Source organism: Acomys minous (assembly GCF_964271855.1).
Source record: "Acomys minous genome assembly, chromosome: 16".
Lineage (NCBI taxonomy): Eukaryota > Metazoa > Chordata > Mammalia > Rodentia > Muridae > Acomys > Acomys minous.
This window is the reverse complement of record NC_140498.1, coordinates 10,376,688-10,400,889: the sequence shown is the minus strand read 5'-3', so window position 1 is coordinate 10,400,889 and position 24,202 is coordinate 10,376,688. Positions and strand designations below refer to the sequence as shown.

The following is a 24,202-nucleotide window of genomic DNA, read 5'->3' as shown; positions in this document are numbered from 1 at the left end:
GCTCCAGACCTCTGTACTTGGCCCTCCATTGACCAGCTGGCCTGTGCCCTCCTGCACAGATCAGCCCAGAAGGACAGTGTGGGAGCCTGGCAGTACTAGGCCTTGGCACCAGACAAGCCTCTGTTCAGATATGGGGTCTCTCATCTCCCTGGGTGCAGCCACTCCCCTGGCTCAGGCTGTTTCCTCAGACTTAAACGGCCAGTGTGATAACTCCTGTAGGATTGCCGGGAACTGAGCCCAGGAGGTGTTCAACAAAAGCTGCTCTTCACAGTCTGGCGGGCAAAGGTGGTCCTCCCACCTCTCTGCGCCCAGACCTTCCTGGCTCCAGTGAGCCTTGCCTTGTCTCCCACACACACACACCCTTCCCTCCTTCCTCTTTGTCAAAGTAAAAGTGGAGCCATGCTGAAATAGGGCCTTAGGGAGCAGGCTTAAGGGGAGAAGGAAGTAGTCTCCTTTAGTTATTTCTGCTGGCAGTAACCTTCCTCCATATACACACAGGGCTCCTTCTGATCTGCTGTCTTTCAGATCTCTCAAGGTGGGGTGCTGGCTCCACTTTACCCATGAGGGAACTGGGGCACACCACATGACGCACAGCCAAGCCTACCTGGCCCCTCACACCCTCCTTCTCTCCTTCCCTCTCTCCCCCACTTCTCTCTCTCTCCCTTCTCTGCACACTGCAGTGTTTTTCCTTCCCGTTTCTCTGAACCCCAGCCAACTGCTGTACCCCTTATGGCCTCCTTGACATGGCAGTGTGAAACAGCCCCAGCAGTAATGCTTGATGATGAAATCAGTGTAGAGTCATTGTAAAGTGAAGTTGGGCAACAGGAAATGAACTCCTGACCCCAGAGGTCAGGAAAGAGGATGTCAAAAGACTTAGAATGGGTGTCTGCTTCCAATAATGGGGCTGATGGCAGAGAGTGGGGCTGCCCTACCTGTGTCTAGCCCAGCCAGTCCACTGCAGCTGATGACACACAGGGCACAGAAGAAGAGTGCAGCAGCTAAGACACCTGAGCAAACTTGGATGTGACCTGCACAGTCTAGGCCAATCTCCCTGAGGAATAGGCAAGGCATCCTGATAGCCCTGGCCACCATTTCCACCTGGGCCATTCACCAATCTATTTGCAGCAGCTGGTTGGTTGTTTTGTTTTGTTTTGTTTTGTTTTTGAGACAGAGTTTCTCTGTGTAGCTCTGGATGTCCTGGACTTGATTTGTAGACCAGGCTGGTCTCAAACTCCCAGAGATCCACCTGCCTCTGACTCCCAAGTGCTGGGATTAAAGGCATGTGCCACCACCACTTAGCTCTAGCTGGATTTTTTTTTTAAGTTTTATGATTTATTTATTTATGATATATACAGTGTTCTGCCTGCTTGTACCCCTGAAGGCCAGAAGAGGGCATCAGATCACATTATAGGTGGTTGTGAGCCACCCATGCAGTTGCTGGGAATTGAACTCAGGACCTCCGGAAGAGCAGTCAGTGCTCTTAACCACTGAGCCATCTCTCCAGCCCATGTAGCTGGATTTTTTTTTTTAACAAGATGAAAATGAAAATACATCTCTTCTGGAACAAGGGAGCCTGGTGCAGTTTTCTCTAGGAGAGATTCTCGGGGACACATGTATGGAAGGACTGGCACACTATGCTGCACGTAGGTTATACCATCTCATGATTGCTTAAAGGGTTTGCACTTGCAGGAAGGTAAAGTGATGTATTATGTTCTTATTCTACGAGCCGAAGACACCTGGCTGGGGAGGTAGCTCCCCAGTGGGTAAGAGCATTTGCTCCGCAAGTTTGAAGACCCCGAGTTCAAATCTCCAGCACTCATGGAAAACCTTGGTCAAGGCTGCACATGCTATAATCCCAACATTGGCGGTATAGACAGGTGGATCCCAACAGCTCATTGGTTAGTCAGCTTAGCTGAAACGGCGAGCTTCCAGTCCAATGAGAGACCCTGTCTCAAGGTGGAAGGCAGGACAGCAGAGAAAAATAAGTAAAGGGACCAGGCATCCTGCCCTGGCCTCCAGCACTTACAGTAACACACGACACACACACACACACACACACACACACCACATCATATACCACACACACAATGTACCACATCTACATCACACCACATAACAATACACCACATTCAATACGTTACACACACACACAATACACCACGTACATAATACACACACAGTACGCCACACATACGCACGACAATGATGACCTTGGACATTATGTGTAAGCTGAACATACGGAGACTCCAAAAGGAAAAGAGAAAGTAAGCAGGCCAGGGCGTCCAGGGTCCTAGGATGGGAATGTCGCGACTCGCTCGGGCTTTCTTTTTGCCTCATTTCTCCAGGCCAGGTACTGGCGAACAAGACAGCCTGTATGCGGTGAGAATTGTCTCCACGAAACTCAGGCAGCTGACTACTTAGTCCTAGTTGTTGGTGCTGTGTGGGGAAGACATGGAAACGCTGATAGCTGGGGCCTTTAAGGCGGAAGTACACCACTAGGGGCTGGCTGTGTTTGTAGGCAGGCGTGTGTGTGTGTGTGTGTGTGTGTGTGTGTGTGTGTGTGTGTGTGTGTGTGTATTTTCCATTCCTTCCTTCTAGAGACTCCTGATAAAAATTCCAAGAGTAAGCCCTCAGGCAAACCATGGAGGTTGAAGGGTGATGTATCCCCACTGGGACACTGGGTATAACAAATGTAATGGGTGGTGTGATATTGCTAGTGAGAAAGGCTGCTCATGTGTCTGACTGCTGGCTGGGTACCGGGCCAGGCAGACCCATGTGCCTTCTGTTCCAGTTTTGCTATAAACCAAAAGCTGCTTTAAAAACAGTCGGTCTTTCTTTAAAGGGAACTTTTTTGAACTGTACACTTAAAGTGGGTAGAGTTTAGGATATGTAAAATGACCCCCTTGGATGGGATTTCCCTGCGACTTGCAACCTTCCCTCCAAATTGAAACATTTAAGGAGAGGCTCCTGAGGTAAACAAGCAGAAGGCCACAGCTTGGGAGATTCTTGAAGGCTCCTAGAAGCAGGAAAAAAGGAGTAAACAGTTGCTAGGGGTTGACGTCTGTGAGCAGGCAAACTGTGGGGAAGAGATAATAGGAGTGTCCATATGCCGCCTAGAGAGCCCCAGGGTTGCAGTTCTCCGGAGTCACCACCCATGCTGGGGTATGCTTTCTGGTGACACAGCTGTGCTCGAGTCATCCCTGCTTCTTGGAAGTAACCTCTCAGCCACACTTCTTTCCGTAAGCCCAATAAAAAATCCATTGGTTCACAACAATTGAATGTTGGTACAATGATTACTTTGGTCTGTCACAGGCTCCCTTTCTAAGATGAATAGATATGTTGGCACTAATTTTTAACTCTATTTTATATTGGTTTCTTTTTTTTTTTTTTTTTAAGATTTATTTATCTATACAGTGTTTTGCCTGCATGTACACCAGAAGAGGGCACCAGATCTCATTACAGATGGTTGTGAGCCACCATGTGGTTGCTGGGAATTGAACTCAGGACCTTTGGAAGAGTGAACAGTGCTCTTAACCTCTGAGCCATTTCTCCAGCCCCTTATATTGGTTTCTTAATGCCTCTACCTTCCTTCCAACCACCCGACCCCAGGCAGGAGAGAAAGAGGTTAGAAGGCACAGGGGTCATAGACCTCTTTTGACTTAGTTCTGGCTGGCTAGGGTCGTCAGGTTCTTTGGGGAAATACCAATTTCAGTCACCAGGATATCCACCCGATCCAGCAGCCTTCTTCTTTCTATGTCCATCTCCTAGAAGCATCCTCCCCTTCTCTCTGGGCACAGATATTTATACCCTTTCAGAGTCCTCAAAATTAAACTGTCTGCAGTTGGCAAAGTCCACATTCCTCTCTGAACCACAAGAGGCAGTTTTCGGCTATGGATAAACTAAAAGCCGTTCCACATCCCACGCTTGGGATTAAAACAAAAACCTGTTTACATAACGTAGCCAAGTTTTTAAAGAAGCCAAAACTTCCACTACATAAATGTGTGTTGGGGGGGGGTACTTTTTTGGGCTACTTTATTGTGTTCTTATTTCTACCACCCGTCTCCACCCAATCCCTCCCAACCCCCCAACACTAGGTAGGTGAGAAAGAAGACTGGAAAAGAAAAGAGTGGAGACTTCTTTAGACTGCTTCCTGCTGATCAGGGGCATCAGGTACTTAGGGGAAGTCCAATCTTCATCATCAGAATACCCAGAAAGCCAGCAATGGCAAGCGCAGCAGCAGGAGCCAGCAAGGGCTCCGTTCCCAACATCCACATGGCAGCTCAGTCTGTAACTCCAGTTCCAAGGATCCGACATGCTCATACAGGTAAATAAAACACCAATAGACATAAAATACTTTTTTTATAGACAGCTAGGAGAAAAGCACAATCTACTTTTGCATGTAGTATATGTGTGTAACTGTGTGGTTTATGTGGCAGGGTACTTTGGCAGGTCGGTTGGAGCCGAGGAATGCCGCACAGCTCACGCCACACAACAGATCCCATGCAAGACATTTACTGGGTAGGAGCGAAAGACCATCTCAGAGTGGGACAAGAGAGACAGACAGACAGAAAGAGGGGGACAGAGAGAGCAAGAGACAGATAGACAGAGTGAGAGAGTGGGCCATAATGGCGGCCTACCAGTGTCCCATTTGGTGGCAGGGGATGACGTCACTGCTGTTGGCGCTGAGGCAGGCTAGGGGAGCACCTGGGTGTCTCCCTCAATTATTTCTCCACTTCACTCTTGGAGATGTCGTCTCTCACCGAATCTGGAAGCCATGGCTTTGGGGACACTAGTGGCCCTCGAGCTCAGGACCCCCTCTCCCCAGTGTTGGGATTGCAGGTGAACACTGCCAAGCCTGGCCTGCCTGTTCTGGGTGTCCACGGTTGGGTCCTTGAGCTTCTGCCGCAAGCACTTTACCCACTGGTTCATTTCTCTATCCATTTAATGTTTTATTCAGTAGAGATCATTAAGTATTACACCTATGCTCCAAAAACTAGAATTTAAAACAAAATGAGGGGAAGTGCCAAAGATAAATAAATAAATAAATAAATAAATAGTTATTCAGGATGCTAAACATCCAACTACTAAAGCCATCTAACAGGGAACAGAGAAAATGCAGGGGAAAAAAAAATACCCAGAGAGGTAACAAGCCATTTTCTCAGAATTCGGGACATTTAAGCCTCTACTGACTTCCTAGCAGGAAAATATGACACAACCCAAAGCTCACCAGGCCCCAGGAAAAGGCCTCTGAGCATCCCTCTTCCTTCCAAACCACAGGTGCTCATTTGACCTTTGACCTGCCACACACACATTCCTTTTGTCTCCATCTCCCAAGCAGCTACACTTCCCAAGTCAAGGCAGACCCCTAGATTTCCCATGTCAACTCAACCCGTGCCGACACCCTCAGATCCAGGGCACACAGCTTAGCCCGACATTCAACCCTTTCCTGCCTCCAGTCTCCTTTTTCTGCACCTCCAAATTTTAAGCTTACCCCAAACTGCGGTGAAGAAGAAGAGGAGGAGGAGGAGGAGGAGGCTAGAGAGTAGGTGAGGTGGGGTGGGGCGGAGGGAGGTGTTTAAGACTACTTACTGCTCTTGCAGAGAACTCGGGCTCAGCTCCCAGCACCCCCACACCAGGCAGTTCACAGCCTTCTATAGCTTTGGTTCCAGGAAATTTGACGTCCTCTTCTGGCCTCTGTGGGTACAGCATGCATCTTGTGCATATACAGACAAGCAGGCACACACACATACAATAAAAATTAGATAGATAGATAGATAGATAGATAGATAGATAGATAGATAGATAGATGTTTAAAGAACATGACAGAATAATGTGTCTAGTACCAGAAAACGGAAGCCCGAGCCATTCTGTTGGCCAACACTGTCTCCTTGGTGTGGGCCTTGGACTGCTCCTCCCACATCTTTCACTTATTGCTGTGCTTGTTACTTCTCACGTCACTCAGCATTTCGGTGGCTTGTGTTTCCTCGCTGGCTTCAGGAGGAGCCCACCACTGCTGCCCACGTGCAGGTCAAAGGGCACCTGATGCATCACTGCTACTTGTTTACAGGCTGACCTGGGTCTCCAAAACTCCGCACGGAAGCTCCGGCCCCAACTGCTGCAGAATAAAGTTATTTGGCCAGAGGCGTCTGAAGAGGTGATAATGTAAAATGACATCACAAATGATGACAATACAGGTCTCTGGCACCTCTCACACCTAACCCCTCGGGTAGCCCCAGTGTTCACGGCTGTTTCCCAGCCTGCAGCTATACGGAAGGAGTAACCCCAAAGGACCTGGGATTGATAGCCAGAGTTTCTCCTGCCAGCAAATGACCCCACCTCTCGTGAAGACCCCTCACCTTTTCTGAGTAGGAGGACATATTTCTAAACCCGGCCCAATGTCCCTGCCATGGGGTGGGTACGTATCCTTCAAACACTTCCTCTTCAGCCTTCTCCGCTCATGGAGAAAAAGAAATTTGGCAAACCTCTGAGAGTTCTTCTCAACTGTGGGGAGAAAGTCTGGGATGGCAAAAGGCCCTATCATTCATGTTTGACCATTTTGTATTTACCTTAACTTTTTTTTTTTTTTAGACGGTCTCACTTTTAGTCCTAGGTAGCTTCAAACTCAGAGATCCACCTGGCTCTGCCTCCCGAGTGCTGGGATTAATGGGGCTGTGCCTTGGTTTTGCTTTTTAAAGGAGAATTGAATAAAGGCACTGTTTTTCTTGCCTTTATAGAAGCCAACATGGGTGTTAGGCTAACCTGGGTCTAATATAGTTGAAACCCATGACTGTTACAGGTTGCAGGAGACAGGGAAGAACAGAGGGCTGTCAGAGCAAGGAACCAGGTCATGGCTGAGGCGTAACCAAAGCTCAGTATGGGGCGAAGGGCACAGCTGGTGCTAAGAGTGCAGTGCCTAGGAGGGCAAGAGCCAAGAAGCAGCCATGCCACCTCCCCTCCCATCTCTGCCAGTGCCCTCTGCTGGTCACAGGCACGCAGGTATGCCCTCTCACACATCATAGGCCCTGAATGGAGCCATAGGATGGAGCAGGGACCAAGGAAGGAAGGCAGCAACTGGCACAGAACCAGTCCAGAGACAGAAAACATCAGTTTAGAAGGTATGCCATCAAAATGGTACACAGGAAAAGCAGGGAGTCCTCAGAAGTGACGTAACAATCAGGGCATGGCACCTCTATTGTATAACCGACAAACTCCACAGAGGACCTCAGTGGACACTTCTGCATGCCTTGAGTCCATTTGCACCCCAAATCCTGAACAATCTCCTGCATTGCAAGTGCACTGTCTCAGCGGCTCACCATCCCAGTGTCAGTCTGGGTCCCCTGGGCACTCCAATCAGAACAACGTGAACAGCATTTAATGGAAGAACCCGTAGCCCCATGATGCTGATGCCATTTCTATCACACGGGTGACCCAGGGAGGAAGTGGGTGTCCACCCTGTCTCACGGCCTGCATCAACTTGCAGAAGAATGTCCTCGCTTCACTCTCTTGGCCCCCTCCAAGTCCCAGTGAGGCTGCCATGAAGAAAGCCACAGCAGCAGCAAGCCACCTGCCTCTGCCTCCTGAATGCTGAGATTAAAGGCAGGTGCCACCACCACTTTGCCATCAGTAGAGCATTTTATATATATATATATATATATATATATATATATATATATATATATAGATAGATAGATAGATATAGATATAGATATAGATAGATAGATAGATAGATAGATAGATATAAACTTTTTGTTGATTCTTTATGAATTTCCCATCATGCACCCTGATCCCACTCATCTCCCTGTCCCTGTGTGTCTGCCCTCTGCCCTTGCAACCTCCCCATCAAGAGAAAATAAGAAATGAAAGAAACAGACAGACTCTGGAGAGATGGCTCAGCGGTTAAGAGCACTGTCTGCTCTTCCAGAGGTCCTGAGTTCAATTCCCAGCAACCACATGGTGGCTCACAACCATCTATAATGAGATTTGGTGGCCCCTTCTGGTGTGCAATTGTACATGCAGGAAGAATACTTAATAATAATAATAATAATAATAAATCATTTTTTAAAGAAACAACAAAAAACATGTCCTCATGGAAGCTAGCGTGTGTCCCACAGTATAGCCCTCCCTCCACAGCTCTTGTAAATGTTCATTGCAATGAGTCACTGGTCTGGTTAGAGGCCTCTGGCTTCCGCTATACTATCAATACTGGATCCTCACCGGGACTCCTCTGGTTGCCCTGCAGCTTTGGCTCTGCAGGAGTGGGCCCTTCACCTGCTTCAGCAGTTCATGGATGGGGCTGATGTTGGGGTGGACCAACTCAACCTCAACGCCCTGGATCTGGCCTGAGTGGCAGCTGAGTTGGTCAGCCTCACAGTTTTCCCTTATCCATGCCACCAGGGCCAGCTCTCCAGCACTGCCCTGGCCATCTCACCCAGTGCTGACACTGGTGAGGGGCAGGGACAGCTCTCCCACTTCCATGACCTTGGAAATGGGAAGGCAGCTCACCCATGCCCCTGCCACCAGGGCCAGTGCTACCCTGGCATGGTATAGGGCCCAATCTCCCAAGTGCTGTCGCAAGTGAGGGGTGGGGCCAGCTCTGCATCCCCAGGCAGCTGCCCAGATCAAGGATGCCTGCATGACCCTCAAGGGGCAACATGAACCACAGCCATTGACAAAGATCCCTGTTGTTGCATGACCACAGACCCAGATGCCACCCTCAGAGGCCAGAACCTCACCGTGGCAAGGCAGGTCACTACTCTCCACCCTCATGTGTCCAGTTCAAACTCCCCTCACAGTGCTCAAACCATTCTGCCTCTCTCTCCCTCTCACCCCTCCACCACATACCTACACATCATGGTGGCTCTCACTACAGGCCGGCCACAGGGAGGGTGGGGCCCTGGGTGTCTTCTGCCTGCCCACACCACATGGTGGGGCCTTGTTTTCTTATTTTTATGTACAGGAGTGTTTTGCCTGCATGTATGTCTGTGTACCACATGTATGCCAGGTGCTCACAGAGGCCAGAAAGAACATCAGAGGTCCTGGGACTGGAGTTACAGAGAGTTGGGAGCTACCATGTTGGTTCAGGGAATTGAACCTGGGTCCTCTGCAAGAGCAGCCAGTGCTGCTGACTGCTGAGCCATCTCTATAGCCCCATGTCTTTTTTTTTTTTAAATAAGATTTCTTGTTCGAAGGTTTTATACATTCATACAATATATATTGGACATGCCTACCCACTACTACCTCACTCCAGCGCTCCCTAGAGTACCTCTATCCGTCTTCCAGCGTCAGATCATCTTTTTTAAAAACCTGTTATTAGTAATTGCTAAGTTCTATTAATGCTGTCCATATGTATATGGGCTTGGAACCATCTACTGTGGTATGTGCGGCCTACCAGTGGGTGTGCTAATAAATTTTTTTCAATCTTTTCCCTTTTTTGTTTTTGTTTTGTTGTTGTTGCTTTTCAAAATAGGGTTTTTCTGTGGAACAGCTGTAGCTGTTTTGTTTTGTTTTGTTTTTTCTGGTTTTTCGAGATGGGATTTCTTTGTTAGCCTTGGCGGTCCTGTACTCGCTTTTTACACCAGGCTGTCCTGGAACTCACAGTGATCCGCTTGCCTCTGCCTCCCGAGTGCTAGGATTAAAGGTGTACGCCACCACAATCCGGCTCAGTCCTGAAACTCTTTTTGTAGACCAGGCTGGCCTCAAACTCAGAGAGATCCACCTACATCTGCCTCCCAAGTGTTTGGATTAAAGGCATGCGCCACCACACCTGGCACTACCAAACTTATTTTCAGAAAGAGTTAAACTAATTCCTAGAGCTAATTCTTAGCATTTATTTGGGAGGACACCTGCCAGTGGAGCACCTGCCTGGACACCACATCTTCATATTATCACTAAAAATAAAACTATACTGATTTAATTAAAATATGAGCCGGGCGTGGTGGCACACACCTTTAATCCCAGCACTCAAGAGGCAGAGACAGACAGATCAATGTGAGTTTGAGGCCAGCCTGGTCTACAAAGTGAGTCCAGGACATCCAAGGCTACACAGAGAAACCCTGTCTTGAAAAACAAACAAAAAAAAGAAAAAAGAAAGAAAAGAAAATATGATAGTTTTGGTCACTCTGCTCCTGTATTGTTAGTTCTGTCCTCAAAAGTCTCTGTTACTTGGCTTTGGACATGTTTTATTTGTTGTGCTGACATTTCTCTATTATTTTCCTTTTCGTAGCTTTATGCTAGTATTTGCCAAAAAAGTATTAGGATTAGATACAGCTGTGTTACAGGAGCGAGCCAGACGCTTAAACTAGATGAAAGTTTCTTTGTCTTCCACATAAGGTTTAGGGTAGGACAGTGCAGGCCTGGCCTTGGACCCACTGCACAGGGCGGGAGGAGGACTCCCCTCTTCCAGTCCCCCAGCAGGCCTCAGTGGGGTCTCCAGCCATCACCTGAAGAAGCAGAAGGGAAAGTAAAGATCCGCCCGTCTTCCATTTGCATCTTATTGGCCAAAATTCAGACATGTGACCTCACCAGCCCCAAGGGAGACTGGACATCGAGCCAGCTAAAAATCTGGACTAATGAAAGAACGGTTAACACGGGCGGCCAACACTTCTGCCTTCCACAGACGAGAGTGAAAACTGTGCTGACCACAACCCACTCATCTGAGAACAACCATGACGTTTATGACGACGATGAGCTAATCTGGGCTAACTAATTATTATGGTCCACCAGCTAGTATTCATGGGAAGCCACTGGCTCAGCTTCGGCTGCTGCCCCGAATCTGACTTCAGCTAACTGCAGGCGGCTCTGAAGCCAATTACCCGACTAAGCTGTAACCAATTAAGCGGTCTGTGCACACACTCTTTTCCTATAAATGCTGTCAGCTCCGATTACTGGGAGTTGCCTGAATCTGCCTTGGATTGCCCAATTCACAAATCACTTTTGTTTTGTGTTGCTTTGTTCTGTTTTGTTTGTAATTGCTCAAATAAACTCACATGGAGTTTAATTAGGCTACGATTTCTCCTCTTGACAAGTAGGTGTGAGCACCATTCCGGGTTCACTCTACTAGGTGCTGAACCCTGACTGTGCCTCCAGGGATAGGTATGATCGGTTTCATTCCACAGAGGAAGAAACCGAGGCACAGAGGAGGCTGCCCAAGTCATCCCAACTTCAAAGATGGTGGGAAAGATGGTGGGACGTGGGTTTCAATACTGCAGCCAGTCTTGAATCCCCAGGGCTCAGCACATGTATGAATAGAGGTCTGTAACCAGCAGCCACACTCCATTCAAGGGGGCTCAGTGGGGTTGTTCCTGGGTTTCCTCCTTTTCCAGGAGTGGAGAGAGAGGATCCAAGCCAGAGCTTACCTCTTTGCTCTGGGCATCCCACTCGCTCACCTGTGTCCTTTGGGTCTTTTCAAGGCATAAGCTGCATTTGTGTTTCATGGCCCAAAACGTGGTGGCCGTTCCAGGGAGGGATCCTGCATCCCCAGCGGCCAACATATTGTACAACACCTAGTAGGTGCTCCAAAAAAAAAACCACGTCCCTAGTGAATACGTTTGTGATGGGTGCTGAGTGTGAAGAAATGGGAGACATGGACACTGCCCACTAGCACTCATGGACAAGCAGAAGGACTGGTGGGTACCACAGGGAACAACGCAGGCAAAGGGCCAGAAACCTGCTGGCCAGAAGCCTAGGTAGCTAGACATAGCTTAGGAGCCAAGCAGCAAGGAACAAGGTCTTCAAGGGAGACTGAGCCAGACTGGTAATTCCTTTCAAGTCCCAGGCGGAAAGTATTGGAGAGCCACTGGAGGCTTAAAGAGGGGGACCCAGACCTAGGATGACTCTTCCAGCATACAGAGGGCAGAAGGAGAGAAAGACAAAAGCAGGAAAGGCCGGTGGCCAGGCTGGCAGGAGGCACACAGAAACCAGGCTTGAGGGGGGCAAAGGAAGTCAGGACAGAAAAGGAGAGACCGCCTGAGAGGGCAGCTAAGCGAGCAGATGGGCTTGGAAGGGAGGAGGGTGGGACAGGGAGGAACAAAGCAACCCAGATGGGCCAGGGAGCTGTAGGAGGGAAAAGGGTGGGGGTACAGACACCCAGCAGAGGAGGGGGCCAGGAAGGAGCTGGAGAGGGTCTTGGCTCCAGTCGAGGCAGACAGAACTGCTGGCCGCCTGCAGCTTTGTGCTCATGGCTCAGAAATGTCCCAGGCTTGCCAGGAGACTTCAGGCCACTGCTGGCCCTGTCTCTTACCAGGCCAGGCAGCTCCCACATCAGGAGCTTTGGGGCTGCCTCCCCTAACCTTCCAATCGCCAAGTGGATGGAGACCCCTCTCTCAGACCCAGGGATAGCTCCACCCTTCTTTGCCCCCAACCCCCACCCCATCAAATGTCTGATTGAACAGACTAGACAGGAATGGGAGAAAAGCAGACATCTGTAGAGGGCCTGTCAGGAAGATGGGGGTGGGGGGGAGGGGGGGAGTGGGCAGAGGCCAGCTAGGGTTCCCAAGGGGCCCACAAGTCCAGCAGGGCAGGAGGCAGAGTGGGGTCCAGGGAGCAGTCGCAGCTGGTAAGGAGTTAATGTCTGCTCTAGGGTGCTTTCCTGACAGGCCTAATGAGAGCCAGGTGGTCCTCTGGCCCCTGCCAGTGTAAGCTGATGCTGGGGACTGGTTATTGGGGTGGGGGTAGGGGGGGCATTCTGCAGTTCCAGGGGCGGAGCTGGGTCTGTGGGCTCAGACCCAACACATAACTGTAGGCGGCTGCAGTCTGGGGCTCCAGACAGGCGGCCTCTCTGAACTGAGCTGACAGCATGAAGGTACTGGGCCTGAGGACAAGCCACTTGCCATAGGGGACAAAGAAGCACAGCGGGGTTCTCTTGAAACTTAAGCTCTGGGGATGTCGAGCCTTTCCCAGAGAGTAGAGAGGGGACCAGAAGACAGTGGAAAGGGTTTCAGGCAGGGGGATCACGGGCCGGCGACTGGCCCACGTTGGTGGCTACACTCAACCTGTTTTCCCATCACCAGGCCCTCACAGCCCTGCCACTGCTGCTGCTGCTGCTCTCCACACCTCCCTGCGCCCCGCAGGCCTCCGGGATCCGGGGAGATGGTAAGCAGCCCCCCACCCCCATTCATAGACATGGTCTGGTCAGCAGGCTGATGAAGCCATTCTAAGCCAGGCTCTGCAGGACTGTTTCCCCCTCTGCAAACTGGCAGGTATCCCCCTAGGAAAATCTCCAGATTTCTCATGACATGGTCCCCTAACCCGGGGGGGGGGGGGCCAGCGGGGGGGGGGGGGAGACGACTCCGATGCTGAGGTGTCCTTTATGCCTTAGTCTTTCTCCTCACTGTCCCGATATTGCCACTCTCAGCCCTGGAGAAGTCTTGTCTTCAGCCACCCCTGGACTGTGACGACATCTACGCCCAGGGCTATCAGACAGACGGCGTGTATCTTATCTACCCGTCTGGCCCCAGCGTACCGGTGCCCGTCTTCTGCGACATGACAACTGAGGGTGGCAAGTGGACGGTGAGTAGGCAAAGGGGCCTCAGGCCAGATGGGGTTCAGGCAGCTGCATGATCCTGTGAACTGGGTCCCTCATCTTGACGGGGACTGGATCCAGGGCTGCGAACACTCACCCGCTTGAGACGGTGCTGTCCTCACAGTGGTAGGTAGGTGCCTTTCCTAAGAGGAACCGCAAGGCTAGAGAAGCAGCGTTGCTCGCCTCGGGCCACACAGTTCCAGAACTCACAGCCAGGTTCTGTGACCCCCACCCCACCCTCACCCCACACGCCTGCTGCCTTTTTACCATGCAGTGATCGGATGGCAACCAGGGCCTCTAGGTTAAGTGGGTGCTTTGCCACTAAGCTATGTCTCCAGCCCCCAACTCCCCCTTAATCTTTTCCCCTTCCTGTCTCTCAGTGGGTAAGAGGCCAGACAGGTCTCTTTTGTTTTATTTTTTGGTTTTTCGAGACAAGAGTTTCTCTATGTAGCCTTGGCTGTCCTAGACTCGCTTTGTAGACCAGGCTGGCCTCGAACTCACAGCGATCCGCCTGCCTCTGCCTCCCGAGTGCTGGGATTAAAGGCGTGCACTACCACGCCCGGCTAGGTACCCACTTTATAGCAGCATTCAATGAGAGGCCTAGAGCCAGAGTGTGTTTTATTTTAGCAGCTCCCTAATACCCACTCAAGTCCTTTATAAACTGGCTCAGCATCACAGTGCCCAGGCCTGGGAAGCAGGGCAAGGCAGGGCAGGGCGGGGCGGGGCGGGGCGGGGCGGGGCAGAGCCCCTGAGGGGCCTGCGCTTCTGTCATCCAGTTCCTTGTCTACTTGCTTGCAGGTTTTCCAGAAGAGATTCAACGGCTCAGTGAGTTTCTTCCGGGGCTGGAATGACTACAAGCTGGGCTTTGGCCGCGCTGACGGGGAGTACTGGCTGGGTAAGGTGGGGCCACGGGGTGGGGGCTGCCCCTCAGCCAAGTCTTTGCTGACCAGCTGCCACCCCTCCCCAGGGCTGCAGAACCTGCACCTCCTGACGCTGAAGCAGAAGTATGAGTTGCGTGTTGACTTGGAAGACTTTGAGAACAGCACAGCCTACGCCAAGTACGTTGACTTCTCCATCTCCCCCAACGCCGTCAGTGCTGAGGAGGACGGCTACACTCTCTACGTCGCTGGCTTCGAGGATGGTGGGGCAGGTAACCCTATCAGCTTCTTCAGGGGCAGCGGCGGAGGCGGGCAGGTGTCAATAATGCAATTCTGGCCCTGCCCTATTAGCTCCTTAAGGCCTCTCCGTCAACCCTTCTGCGTTTGGGAGAGCCATAGCTCTCTGCAGACCTACTTTAGCCACATGAACCTCAGCCCTAGGGAACAGCCATGCTGGCCCGGCTCCTGGCAGCTCTGCACAAGAACAGCTGTTTCTCTTTGTGGTCCAGGGAGGGTGCCTCCATCCCAACAGGGTGCCACATAGTGTCGTCCCTCAGCGTCATTCATCAACTGCTGTTCCTTACTGCCTGCCAGCAAAAGGCTCAGCTCCTGGCCTCACTTGTTCTACTCTTCCTCCCTCCTGCCAGGTGACTCACTGTCCTACCACAGTGGCCAGAAATTCTCCACCTTTGACCGAGACCAGGATCTCTTCCTGCAAAACTGTGCAGCCCTCTCCTCGGGAGCCTTCTGGTTCAGAAGCTGCCATTTCGCCAATCTCAACGGCTTCTACCTGGGTGGTCCCCACCTCTCCTATGCCAATGGCATCAACTGGGCTCAATGGAAAGGCTTCTACTACTCCCTCAAGCGCACTGAGATGAAAATCCGCCGCACCTGAGGGGCTGGCCCAGGTCCCATCTCTCCCCTGGACACCAAGTCTCCATGCTCCCTCCATGCTCTCCCTGTAATACCTGTGCACCAGCAATGCCCTGGCGAGTCCTTGTCCCACATCCAGCTAGGCCCTGTTGCCTTCCATCTGAAGCTAGGCTGTCAGCGGCCCAGCCATGCCAGCCTGGGTCTGGCTGAAATCCATAAAAACTCCAAGTTGCTTCTAGCCCTTCGTGACAGCTGCAAGCCAGAAGCTACCTTCTAGCTGCCACCTTTCGCATCCCACCTCAGGCCGCTTCCTTACTGTAGCCCCGGCTGGTTTGGAGCTATCCTCCACAGCCATGCAGCACCTATGGCATTTGCCAACCAGCTCATGCATGGCCAGTCACATCCCCGCACTCCCAAAGCTTTCCTCAGAATACTTCCCACCCTTGGTCTCCTCAACTTACTCCTTATAGTGAGCACCATGGAGTGCAACCCGTTCACTCACCCCTCAAAGTTCAATACGAAAACAATATTCACCATAGCTACTGCTCATCAACTCTGAAGTAACCATGGGCAAAATAGGCATGTTAACTAGGTCCCCTACTTGCCCCAGGGATTGTCACGAAAGGCAGCGAGAACAATCTGCTGGGAGTGGGTGGGAAGTGGAGGGCTCAATAAACCTTCAGGATCTGATGAACTGGCTTTGTGGACAACCGTTTACTCGGCTCCCCATTTGAGCACCGGCTCCTCCTTACGCCCCCTACTGTTGGTGTTCCTACCGCAACTCCACAAATGACACCCGGAGTCAGGGTAAAGGAAACCTTGTATTTCACAGGCCTCATTTTGATGGCAAAACAAATGCATATTACAACAATAATAAAAATACAATGCTGAAGAAGACTGCTCAGGGGGAGTGAGTCTCCCAGTCCTGTTATGGCTCGGTGCTGGCTCAGGGGCTGCTTAAGGCTGAAAGGTGGGTGAGAGGTGAACCTGTACAGCGTAACTCAAGATGCGCCTCACCTGCCAGCGCCAAGGCTGCAGCCCTCTGGATTGTACCCTGGACCTAGAAGTTGGGTCTGTCCTGGCAGCAAGGCACACGCTGTGGGCTTCAGGGCTCCTGGAGGCCAGGCAGGTCAGACAGCAGCATTGGGGAGTCCATCTGGATCTCACACTGCAGAGACTCGATGTCAGCTGTGGGCTTCAGGGCTCCTGGAGGTCAGGCAGGTCAGACAGCAGCATTGGGGAGTCCATCTGGATCTCACGCTGCAGAGACTCGATGTCAGCAGGGTTCATGCCGTGGCCCTCAAGCCAGTCAGCAAGGAAGGAGGCCGAGAGTGAGGCCGAGTCTGCCTGGCTGCAAGGAAAAGAAACTGGGATGGGTGTTCTCAGCCAGGGCCAGCTGAGCAGCCATCCACGAACCCTGCCATAGCCCCATTCCAACTCAGGCCAGCCATCTTACCCATCCTGTGGCCCATCAGCCACACCCATATCGAATGACTGGTTTAAGAATTCCTCCAGATCAAAGCCGACGCCATAGCCAGCCCCACTCCCCTTTGGAGTGCCTGAGAACACGGGAGGCAGGGGGTCCTCCACCTGCAGAGGACAGGAACAGGTTATACACCACAGGTGCCAGGAAGGACAACCTGAGGTCAGCAGGGCCTGCTATTACTGACCACTCTGCCCAGATACCCTAGCACATGAACACAATCCTGAAATGACCAAATGCTAGTGCAGATGGGCTGTCCCTAGGCCACACTTTGCAAGCAGAATCTACCTCCCAACAAGCCCTTCACTGGCCCTACTGTGCTCCTTCTATGAGCAAGAGGGCAGGCTCGAAGAGGCAAGGTTTCCTTCCATCCAGCATGGACAACCACCCCCACCCACTTCCTGGACCAGACCAAAGTATCCCAGCCTTGTCTCTCTTCTCACCTGAGACTTGGACAGCTGCTGGGTCACCAGGTTGACATCAGGTGACTCTGATGTAGAAGGCTGAGGGGGGGCCCCAGGATCTGGAGGTGGTGGGCCAGACGGGAAGTAAGGCAGAACTTCTGGAGCACTGGAACCAGGCAACCCATGAGGTGGCACAAGTGACTGGGAGGCCAGCAGGCTAGTGGAAGGGGCATTCTGCAGAGGGGCAGGGATAGGTCCAGGAAGGCCAGCAGGCTGGGGACCGGGACCAGGGGGCGGGCAAACAGGCTGTGAGGCAGGACCAGGAACAGAGCCTGCAGGTTGTAGAGGGGGGCCAGTGGGAGGGCTAGTGGGTTGGGCAGCGGATGATGCTGGTGCTGGAGTTGGCGCAGGTGGTCGAGCCATGCGAGTCCACCGCTCTAGTAGGCTTCGGTCATTGTCACTAAGCACCAGTCCAGCCAGAGGGTCAGTAGAGGGGCCCCCCAAGGCACTAGCCCCCCTCTCCTTGCGCTCCCGCTCTTGTCGACGCTTTTCTCGCTCCTTGGCTCTCTCTTGCCGCCTCCTACGCTTCTCTTCTCGCTCTCGCTGCCGTTCCTGAGCTGTCACAGGCTTTCGAGGTTCAGGCGCCTCCAAGGGTGCACTGGGGCCATCTGCAAGGAAGTTGGACAAAGAACAGGTAAGGAAGGGCTTACAATTCACTCCAAGCGTCCCTGTCTACCAGTCCACTGCCCAGCCAGCTGCCGGACCCAAAAGGCACCTCTGAGCCGGCTCCTCAGGGACTTGAGCAGGGCAGCTTTGAGGGCTGCTTTGGTATTGTCGGAGATGGCACCCTCTCTTTTTGGTGGAGCCAGCTCACTGGCTGGTGGGGCAGGCTGCACAGTGAGGTCCACAGTGTCAGGTGCAGGGCCAGAGCACGGTGGTGGTGCTGGAGGAGGTGACTCCATGGCACAGTCTCCACTTGGAGGCCAGGGACTGGGCATCTCAACATCTGGACACACAGGCTCACTGGCCACCGGCTGCAGAGAGGGCTGGAAGCGGATCTGTTGGCGGATGCCCTCCCGTCGTGCATGGAAGTCCTCAATCTCAGCCACAATGGCCTCCTTAATGCGCTCCCGGGTAAGGGCCTCACGGTCAAAAGCGAAGTCGAAAGGTGGGGCACAATCGGGCTCATCGTCAGGGTCGTGGTACTTAGCCAGGAAGGGGTGACGAAGGGCAGCGGCAGCTGAGATCCGGGCGCTGGGTTCAAATCGCAGCATGCGCCCCAGCAGTGAGAGGGCCTGGCGGTCAGCACCTGGGTACACTGTCTCCCAGGGCACGGGCTGCCGTGGTGGCAGGCTCTGGATATAGGCCCGCACCCTCTCAGCCCCCACAGCCTGAATCACAGCTGGGGACGGGGTTCCCAGCACCGTCATGATCAGCTGTAACTGGTGCACATAGTTTTTGCCAGGGAAGAGCTGTCGCCGAGCCAGCATCTCACCAAAGATGCAGCCCACAGACCAGAGGTCAATGGCCTGCGTGTACTCGTGCAGCGAGAGCATGAGCTCAGGAGCACGGTACCAGCGCGTCGCCACGTACTCGGTCATGAAGTACTGGTGCTCGGCAGGGGAGGTACACAGGCCGCGGGCCATCCCGAAGTCACCAATCTTGAGCTCGCAGTTCTCGTTCACCAAGAGGTTGGAGGGTTTAAGGTCACGGTGGATGACCTGAGCGGAGTGCATGTACTTGAGGCCCCGGAGCAGCTGGTACAGGAAGTAGCGCACGTGCTCCAGCGTGAGCGGCTGAGAGGAGTGAATGATCTGGTGCAGGTCGCTCTCCATGAGGTCCAGTACCACGTAGCTGGGGATGAGGAGAGAGGTGTGAGCTGGCCTCCTTACCCCGCAGGGACAAGCCCCATCTCACCAGCCCGCCCACTTCCAGAGGTTGTGGCCTTACCCGGACACCCCCAAAGGACTAGCAGCATGGAATGAAAGAATAGCGCCAGGCTCTAGACTAGATTTTCTACAACCTTTTATAAGAGGTGTTCTTGTTTTGTTTTGTTTTTGTAATTTCTGTGTACCCGTTCCCTGCAGGTATGTATGTGTACTACTCATGTGCCTGATGTCCACAGAGGCCAGAGAAGGGAGTCTGAGGCCTGGAACTGGAGTTACAAATGTCTGTGTGCCACCACACAACCACCAGGACCTGATCCCAGGTCCTCTGCAAGAGCAGCAAGTGCTCTTAACCACTGAATCACTTTGCTAGCCCCAGCTTTCCTATAACTTCTGACAAATCATTTTCTCCATGGACCTAATTTCCCTGTCATATTAACTTCTGCATTACTGGCCCTGGACTTTTAAACCGGTCCCAACGGTGTCTCCTTCTCCTGCCCCACGCCTTACACGGATTTGAACTCTCCATAGGGCACAGTGGGCCTCAGGATGTCCTTGATGGCGATGATATTATCGTGTTTGAAGTGTTTGAGGATCTTCAGTTCCCTGAGGGTCCGTTTGGCATTGGTCACCACGTCAAAAGCATTGGGTATCTTCTTGATGGCCACCTGCTGGCCTGGAGGCATAGACCAGAGAGTGCTTTCAGGTTAGCTGCAGGCCCGGTTCAGCACTGCTCAAAATGACAACAGGTACCTACTGTGTGCAAGGCCCTGAGTGTAACATACATCAAACACTCTCTCGTGCTAGATCTTTCCCCATTCCACCAACAAGCCACTGTGCCTATCTCTGGCTCTAAAACCTATCTCTTTTAGACACCAACGAGCACCTCTCTCTCCTGGCTTACAGGGATATCATTTTCCTAAGGAGGAAGTAGGCTGACTGGGAGAAGCAGGGTTCCTAAAAAGGGTACCTAGCGGGGAGCTGGCACCTAGTCGGTAAGTGGTGAATGGAACCAGAATCCCCAGCGCAGCTGATCCTCCTGGGACCATGGGGGTGCCTCACCGCCTCTGGAAAGCAGTCCACACATGCTGAGTCTCAGGAAGCCAGCTCACCCGTGAGGCGGCGGCGTGCCGAGGACACCACCCCGTAGGCCCCGTTGCCTATGGTCTCGATGATCTCGTACTCGTCCCCCACGTCAAAGGTCACGTCGAAGGAGCGGGCTTTGAGCAAGGCCAGGTTCTTGGCCACAACAGAGGCCGCGGTGTGGGCCGGTTCTGCCTTCACGCGCCCAGGGGGCTCCCCAGAGCCATCTTCGCCGTCCTCCTCCTTCAGCGGTTCAGCCATGGTCTATATGAGGCGCTGGTGAGATCGCCCTGAGAGCCTCAGTTTCCCCTCTGTGGGCTAGGATGCAAGACCTACGCAGCAGAGGAAAGGGGGCTGCTGGCACGGCGAACCCCAAGGCCCGGGAGTCCGGGTCCAGGGGGGCGCGGCGCGGCCCCGGAAGAAAGGGAGGGGCGGGGCCCTGGAGCTCCCGGGACCGCACTCACCGACCAGCCAGCACCTCGCGCCACGCCTCCTCGGGGATTTGGAGTTCCTGGGTTCGGCCAACCCCGAGACGAGTGTCCCTCACGGACTCGCTTACTTATCAAGGACCGCGGCCGCCAACTAAGCCTAGCGCCCGCCGGAGCCGACCACCCCGCCGGCCGACCCAGGACCACGCTCCTCCAGCCCCTGGCCAATCGTTGAACGGCTCCCGCGGAGGTTCCCACCCCTTCATTTTACCCTATCCAATCAAAGTTCACCGGACGGGGAAGCCACGCCCTTATCTCTCGCGCACGCGCACGCGCGCGCCCCCGTTGTCCAGCTCGCTGCGGGAGCCGCCCAAGGGGAGCTGCGCGTTCCTCAGGGGTGCGCGCGCAGCCCCGCATCATGATCTAACGCATGCGTAGTAGCAGCCTCGGGAGATGGGAGGAGAGCAGGGCTCCACCATATTCGCGTGCACGTCTAGGCCCGAAGGGGAGGGGATACGGAGGGTGGGGGCTGTTACCTAGACAACAAGCTCCGCACCGCCCTCTTCCTTCATTGTTTGCTTCATCTCCTAGGGGATTTGCATCACACTCTTTAGGCGCTGGAAGCTCTGGACGCCTTGTCCCTGCGTAGTGACGACAGAGACCCAAGACCTCCGGATGCTAGAGCGTCACTGACTTGGGCCCCGCAGCCAGTACCTGGCCGGGATGCGCATGCGTTCTGGACCGCGACAAAGCTAGCTGCTTATGGTCCCTTTCCCCCCTCTCTATCCTACTCCTTAGATAAGGCAAAATGAGCGCTGTTAACCCGAGAGCTAGAAAGGTTCTCTGTAGGCAGCTAAGGTTGGCCCCACTCCAAAGAGGTCGGGATTCCCAGTGAAAAGTGTGGAGGGAGAAACTGGGATGAAAAACCCAGTAAAGTTTTGAGTACCTGGTTGACATCTATTACTCTATTCTCAACTAAAAGCCAAAGGTTGGATCCTGACCAGAAATGAACCTAGGTAAGCATACACCGTTGTTTATGTTGCTCGACCTCTCGTACTTTGTACCAAAATAATGCAGAAAGTTTCGCACATCAATACATTTTCACATACTTAATACCCGCATGTGTTCGGTTTAGATTGAGGTTTTTTTTTTTTTTAAAGCTGGGCATAGTGGTTTATGCATTTAGTCCCAGCACTGGAGAGGCAGAGGCTGGCGAATCTCTGTAAATTCAAGACTAGCCCTATCTACATACCGAGTTTCAGGCCAGTCGTGGCTACACATTGAAAATCTTTCTCTCTCTCTCTCTCTCTCTCTCTCTCTCTCTCTCTCTCTCTCTCTCTCTCTCTCTCTCTCTCTCTCCCTTTCCCCTCTCACCCCCCTTTGGTTTTTCGAGACAGTGTTTCTCTTGTGTAATAGCTCTGGCTGACTTGTATTCACTTTGTACAGAGATCTACCTGCCTCTGCCTCCCAAGAGCTGGGATCAAAGACATGCACCACCCCACCATCCCATCACCCCACCATCTCACCCCAGGCTGAACCTCTGTTTGAAATCAAGTAAGAAATAAGAGGCAGCACCTCAGAAGGCCCTTCAGTGTCTTAGGACAGATTTGAGAGTCCGTGTGCCTTTTGTTACTTACTGTCCATACTCGGGGTTCAAGAGGTTTAGCTTAGCGTGACATGTACATCAAAGTGGGTGCGCAGCAGTGCTAACTAGTAACACTCATACTGTCTCTTGATTCCTTACCGGAGTCCAGGCCACAAACAGTCAACACTGTGACACTTTGCACCCCCCAACTGTGTGTTCACAGGTCCACTTGCTTATATTCCAACAGGGATGCCTCGAGTACACAGACCTCACCTGTATGGGAACACACACCTTCACACAGGCAGGAAACACCCAGTGTTTACATTCACAAACTAGGATTTTCACAAATAGATGTGCATAAACACAGGCAGGGACTGCACACAGAGATACAGAAACTTCTAGGACACACATGGGGACCTGTACCGATCCCCAAAGTTAATTCTACACATAGAACACATGGATTTATGCACCCACACCCTCTCCCCCAAGTGTTTCTGCCTGAAGGTCTCTCTTCACCCTAGCGTGGCCATAATAACGTCCCCACTTCCCCACTAAAGGAGTGACTTGGGCCTGAAAGCAACTTACATTTAGGGGACAGAGTGTGGAATAGGTTCACAGGAAGGCAAAAGCTGTGCTTATAAAATTCAATATGAAAAATAAAAAATAAAATAAAAATTCAATATGGATCTCTGTGAGGTCAAAGTCAGCCTGGTCTACAAAGTGAGCCCAGGACAGGCAAGGCGACACAGAGAAACGCTGCCTTGAGAAACCAAAAAATATTAAAAAATAAAATAAAATTCAATACTAGCTGAGTGTGGTGGCGCATTCCTTTAATCTCAGCACTCAGAGAGGCAAAGGCAGGTGAATCTTTGTGAGTTCAAGGCCACCCTTGCCTACAAAAGTGAGTCCGGGAGCCGGGCGTGGTGGCGCACACCTTTAATCCCAGCACTCAGGAGGCAGAGGTGGGCGGATCACTGTGAGTTCGAGGCCAGCCTGGTCTACAAAGTGAGTCCAGGACAGCCAAGGCTAACACAGAGAGACCCTGTCTCAAAAGAACCAGAATCAATCAATCAATCAATCAATCAATCAATCAATGCTTGGTTCATACAAGGCCTCGTGGCCAGCTTAGTGGGAAGGTGATGGGTAGGAGCTCTGGGCTGCTGTTGAGGGCCTGCATCAAGGCAAAGTCACTTGATGAGGGCTTTGTTCTTAGAGCCACCTTCAGCCTCCCTGTGGGATTGGAAATAGTTCCCAAGGCCAGCTGTGGAGTACGTTTTGAGAACAGCAGCATCTAAAAAGTGGGCGATCCCTATCTTCCAGTAGCCTGAGTAGATGCGAGGGCCAGATGAAGACACAAGTGAGGATTCATCTTGCTTCTAGTACTGTGTGACCCGGTGAAGCCCTGGTGGCAGCTATACCGTGGGGCACCCGCCGTGTGACCCGGAGAAGCCCTGGTGGCAGCTATACCGTGGGGCACCCGCCGTGTGACCCGGCGAAGCCCTGGTGGCAGCTATACCGTGGGGCACCCGCACCATTGCTTTGCCTGCTGTTTACATGTGGGGCCTATATCAGTCTTGTTTTTTGGTTTTGGGTTTTGTTGTTGTTGTTCGGCTTTTTTTTTTCCCCCGACAGGGTTTCTCTGTGTATAGCCTGTGGCTGTCCTGGACACTCTCTCCCTCTCTCTCTCTCTCTCTCTCTCTCTCTCTCTCTCTCAAGTCTCATATTCTTTTTTGTTTTTTAAAGATTTATTTATTTATTATGTATACAGTGCTCTGCCTACATGTACACCTGCAGGCCAGAAGAGGGCATCGGATCACATTATAGATGGTTGTGAGCCACCATGTGGATGCTGGGAATTGAACCCGGATCCTCTGGAAGAGCAGCCAGTGCTCTTAACCGCTGAGCCATCTCTCCAGCTTCAAGACTGGCACTTTATAGATAGCCAGGTGTGGTGGCTCACGCCTGTAATTGCAGCACTCGGGAAGGCAGAGGCAGCTGGATCTCTACGCGTTCAAGGCCAGCCCGGTCTGCAGAGCGAGTCCAGGACAGCCAAGGCTACACAG

General features: G+C 52.4%; 2 protein-coding genes across 7 annotated transcripts; one reads left to right on the top strand and one right to left on the bottom strand.

The window, feature by feature from the left end:
* Positions 1-12,669: 12,669 nt before the first annotated feature.
* Positions 12,670-15,969, top strand: MFAP4 (microfibril associated protein 4). Of its 2 annotated transcripts, XM_084762789.1 has the most exons (6): positions 12,671-12,799; positions 13,008-13,089; positions 13,316-13,506; positions 14,318-14,414; positions 14,487-14,669; positions 15,045-15,969. In XM_084762789.1, exons 1-6 carry the CDS (start codon positions 12,794-12,796, stop codon positions 15,290-15,292), a joined length of 807 nt encoding a protein of 268 aa, XP_084618915.1. In that variant the 5' UTR covers positions 12,671-12,793; the 3' UTR covers positions 15,293-15,969. The 2 variants fall into 2 exon arrangements, with proteins under 2 accessions (XP_084618914.1, XP_084618915.1); XM_084762788.1 differs by having other exon boundaries at positions 12,670-12,799; positions 13,352-13,506; positions 14,318-14,669.
* Positions 15,970-16,072: 103 nt separating this feature from the next.
* MAPK7 (mitogen-activated protein kinase 7) lies at positions 16,073-21,212 on the bottom strand. 5 transcript variants are annotated; one of them, XM_084762783.1, is made up of 7 exons: positions 21,091-21,212; positions 20,156-20,458; positions 19,554-19,719; positions 17,933-19,011; positions 17,197-17,825; positions 16,727-16,860; positions 16,073-16,621 (listed from the first exon to the last, which is right to left on the bottom strand). In XM_084762783.1, the coding sequence occupies exons 2-7, from the start codon at positions 20,385-20,387 to the stop codon at positions 16,468-16,470; spliced, it is 2,394 nt and encodes a 797-aa protein (XP_084618909.1). In that variant the 5' UTR covers positions 20,388-20,458; positions 21,091-21,212; the 3' UTR covers positions 16,073-16,467. The 5 variants fall into 5 exon arrangements, with proteins under 5 accessions (XP_084618909.1, XP_084618910.1, XP_084618908.1 ...); XM_084762784.1 differs by lacking the exon at positions 21,091-21,212 and adding an exon at positions 20,591-20,844 and having other exon boundaries at positions 16,073-16,617; XM_084762782.1 differs by lacking the exon at positions 21,091-21,212 and adding an exon at positions 20,591-20,815.
* Between the last annotated feature and the right edge of the window lie 2,990 nt (positions 21,213-24,202).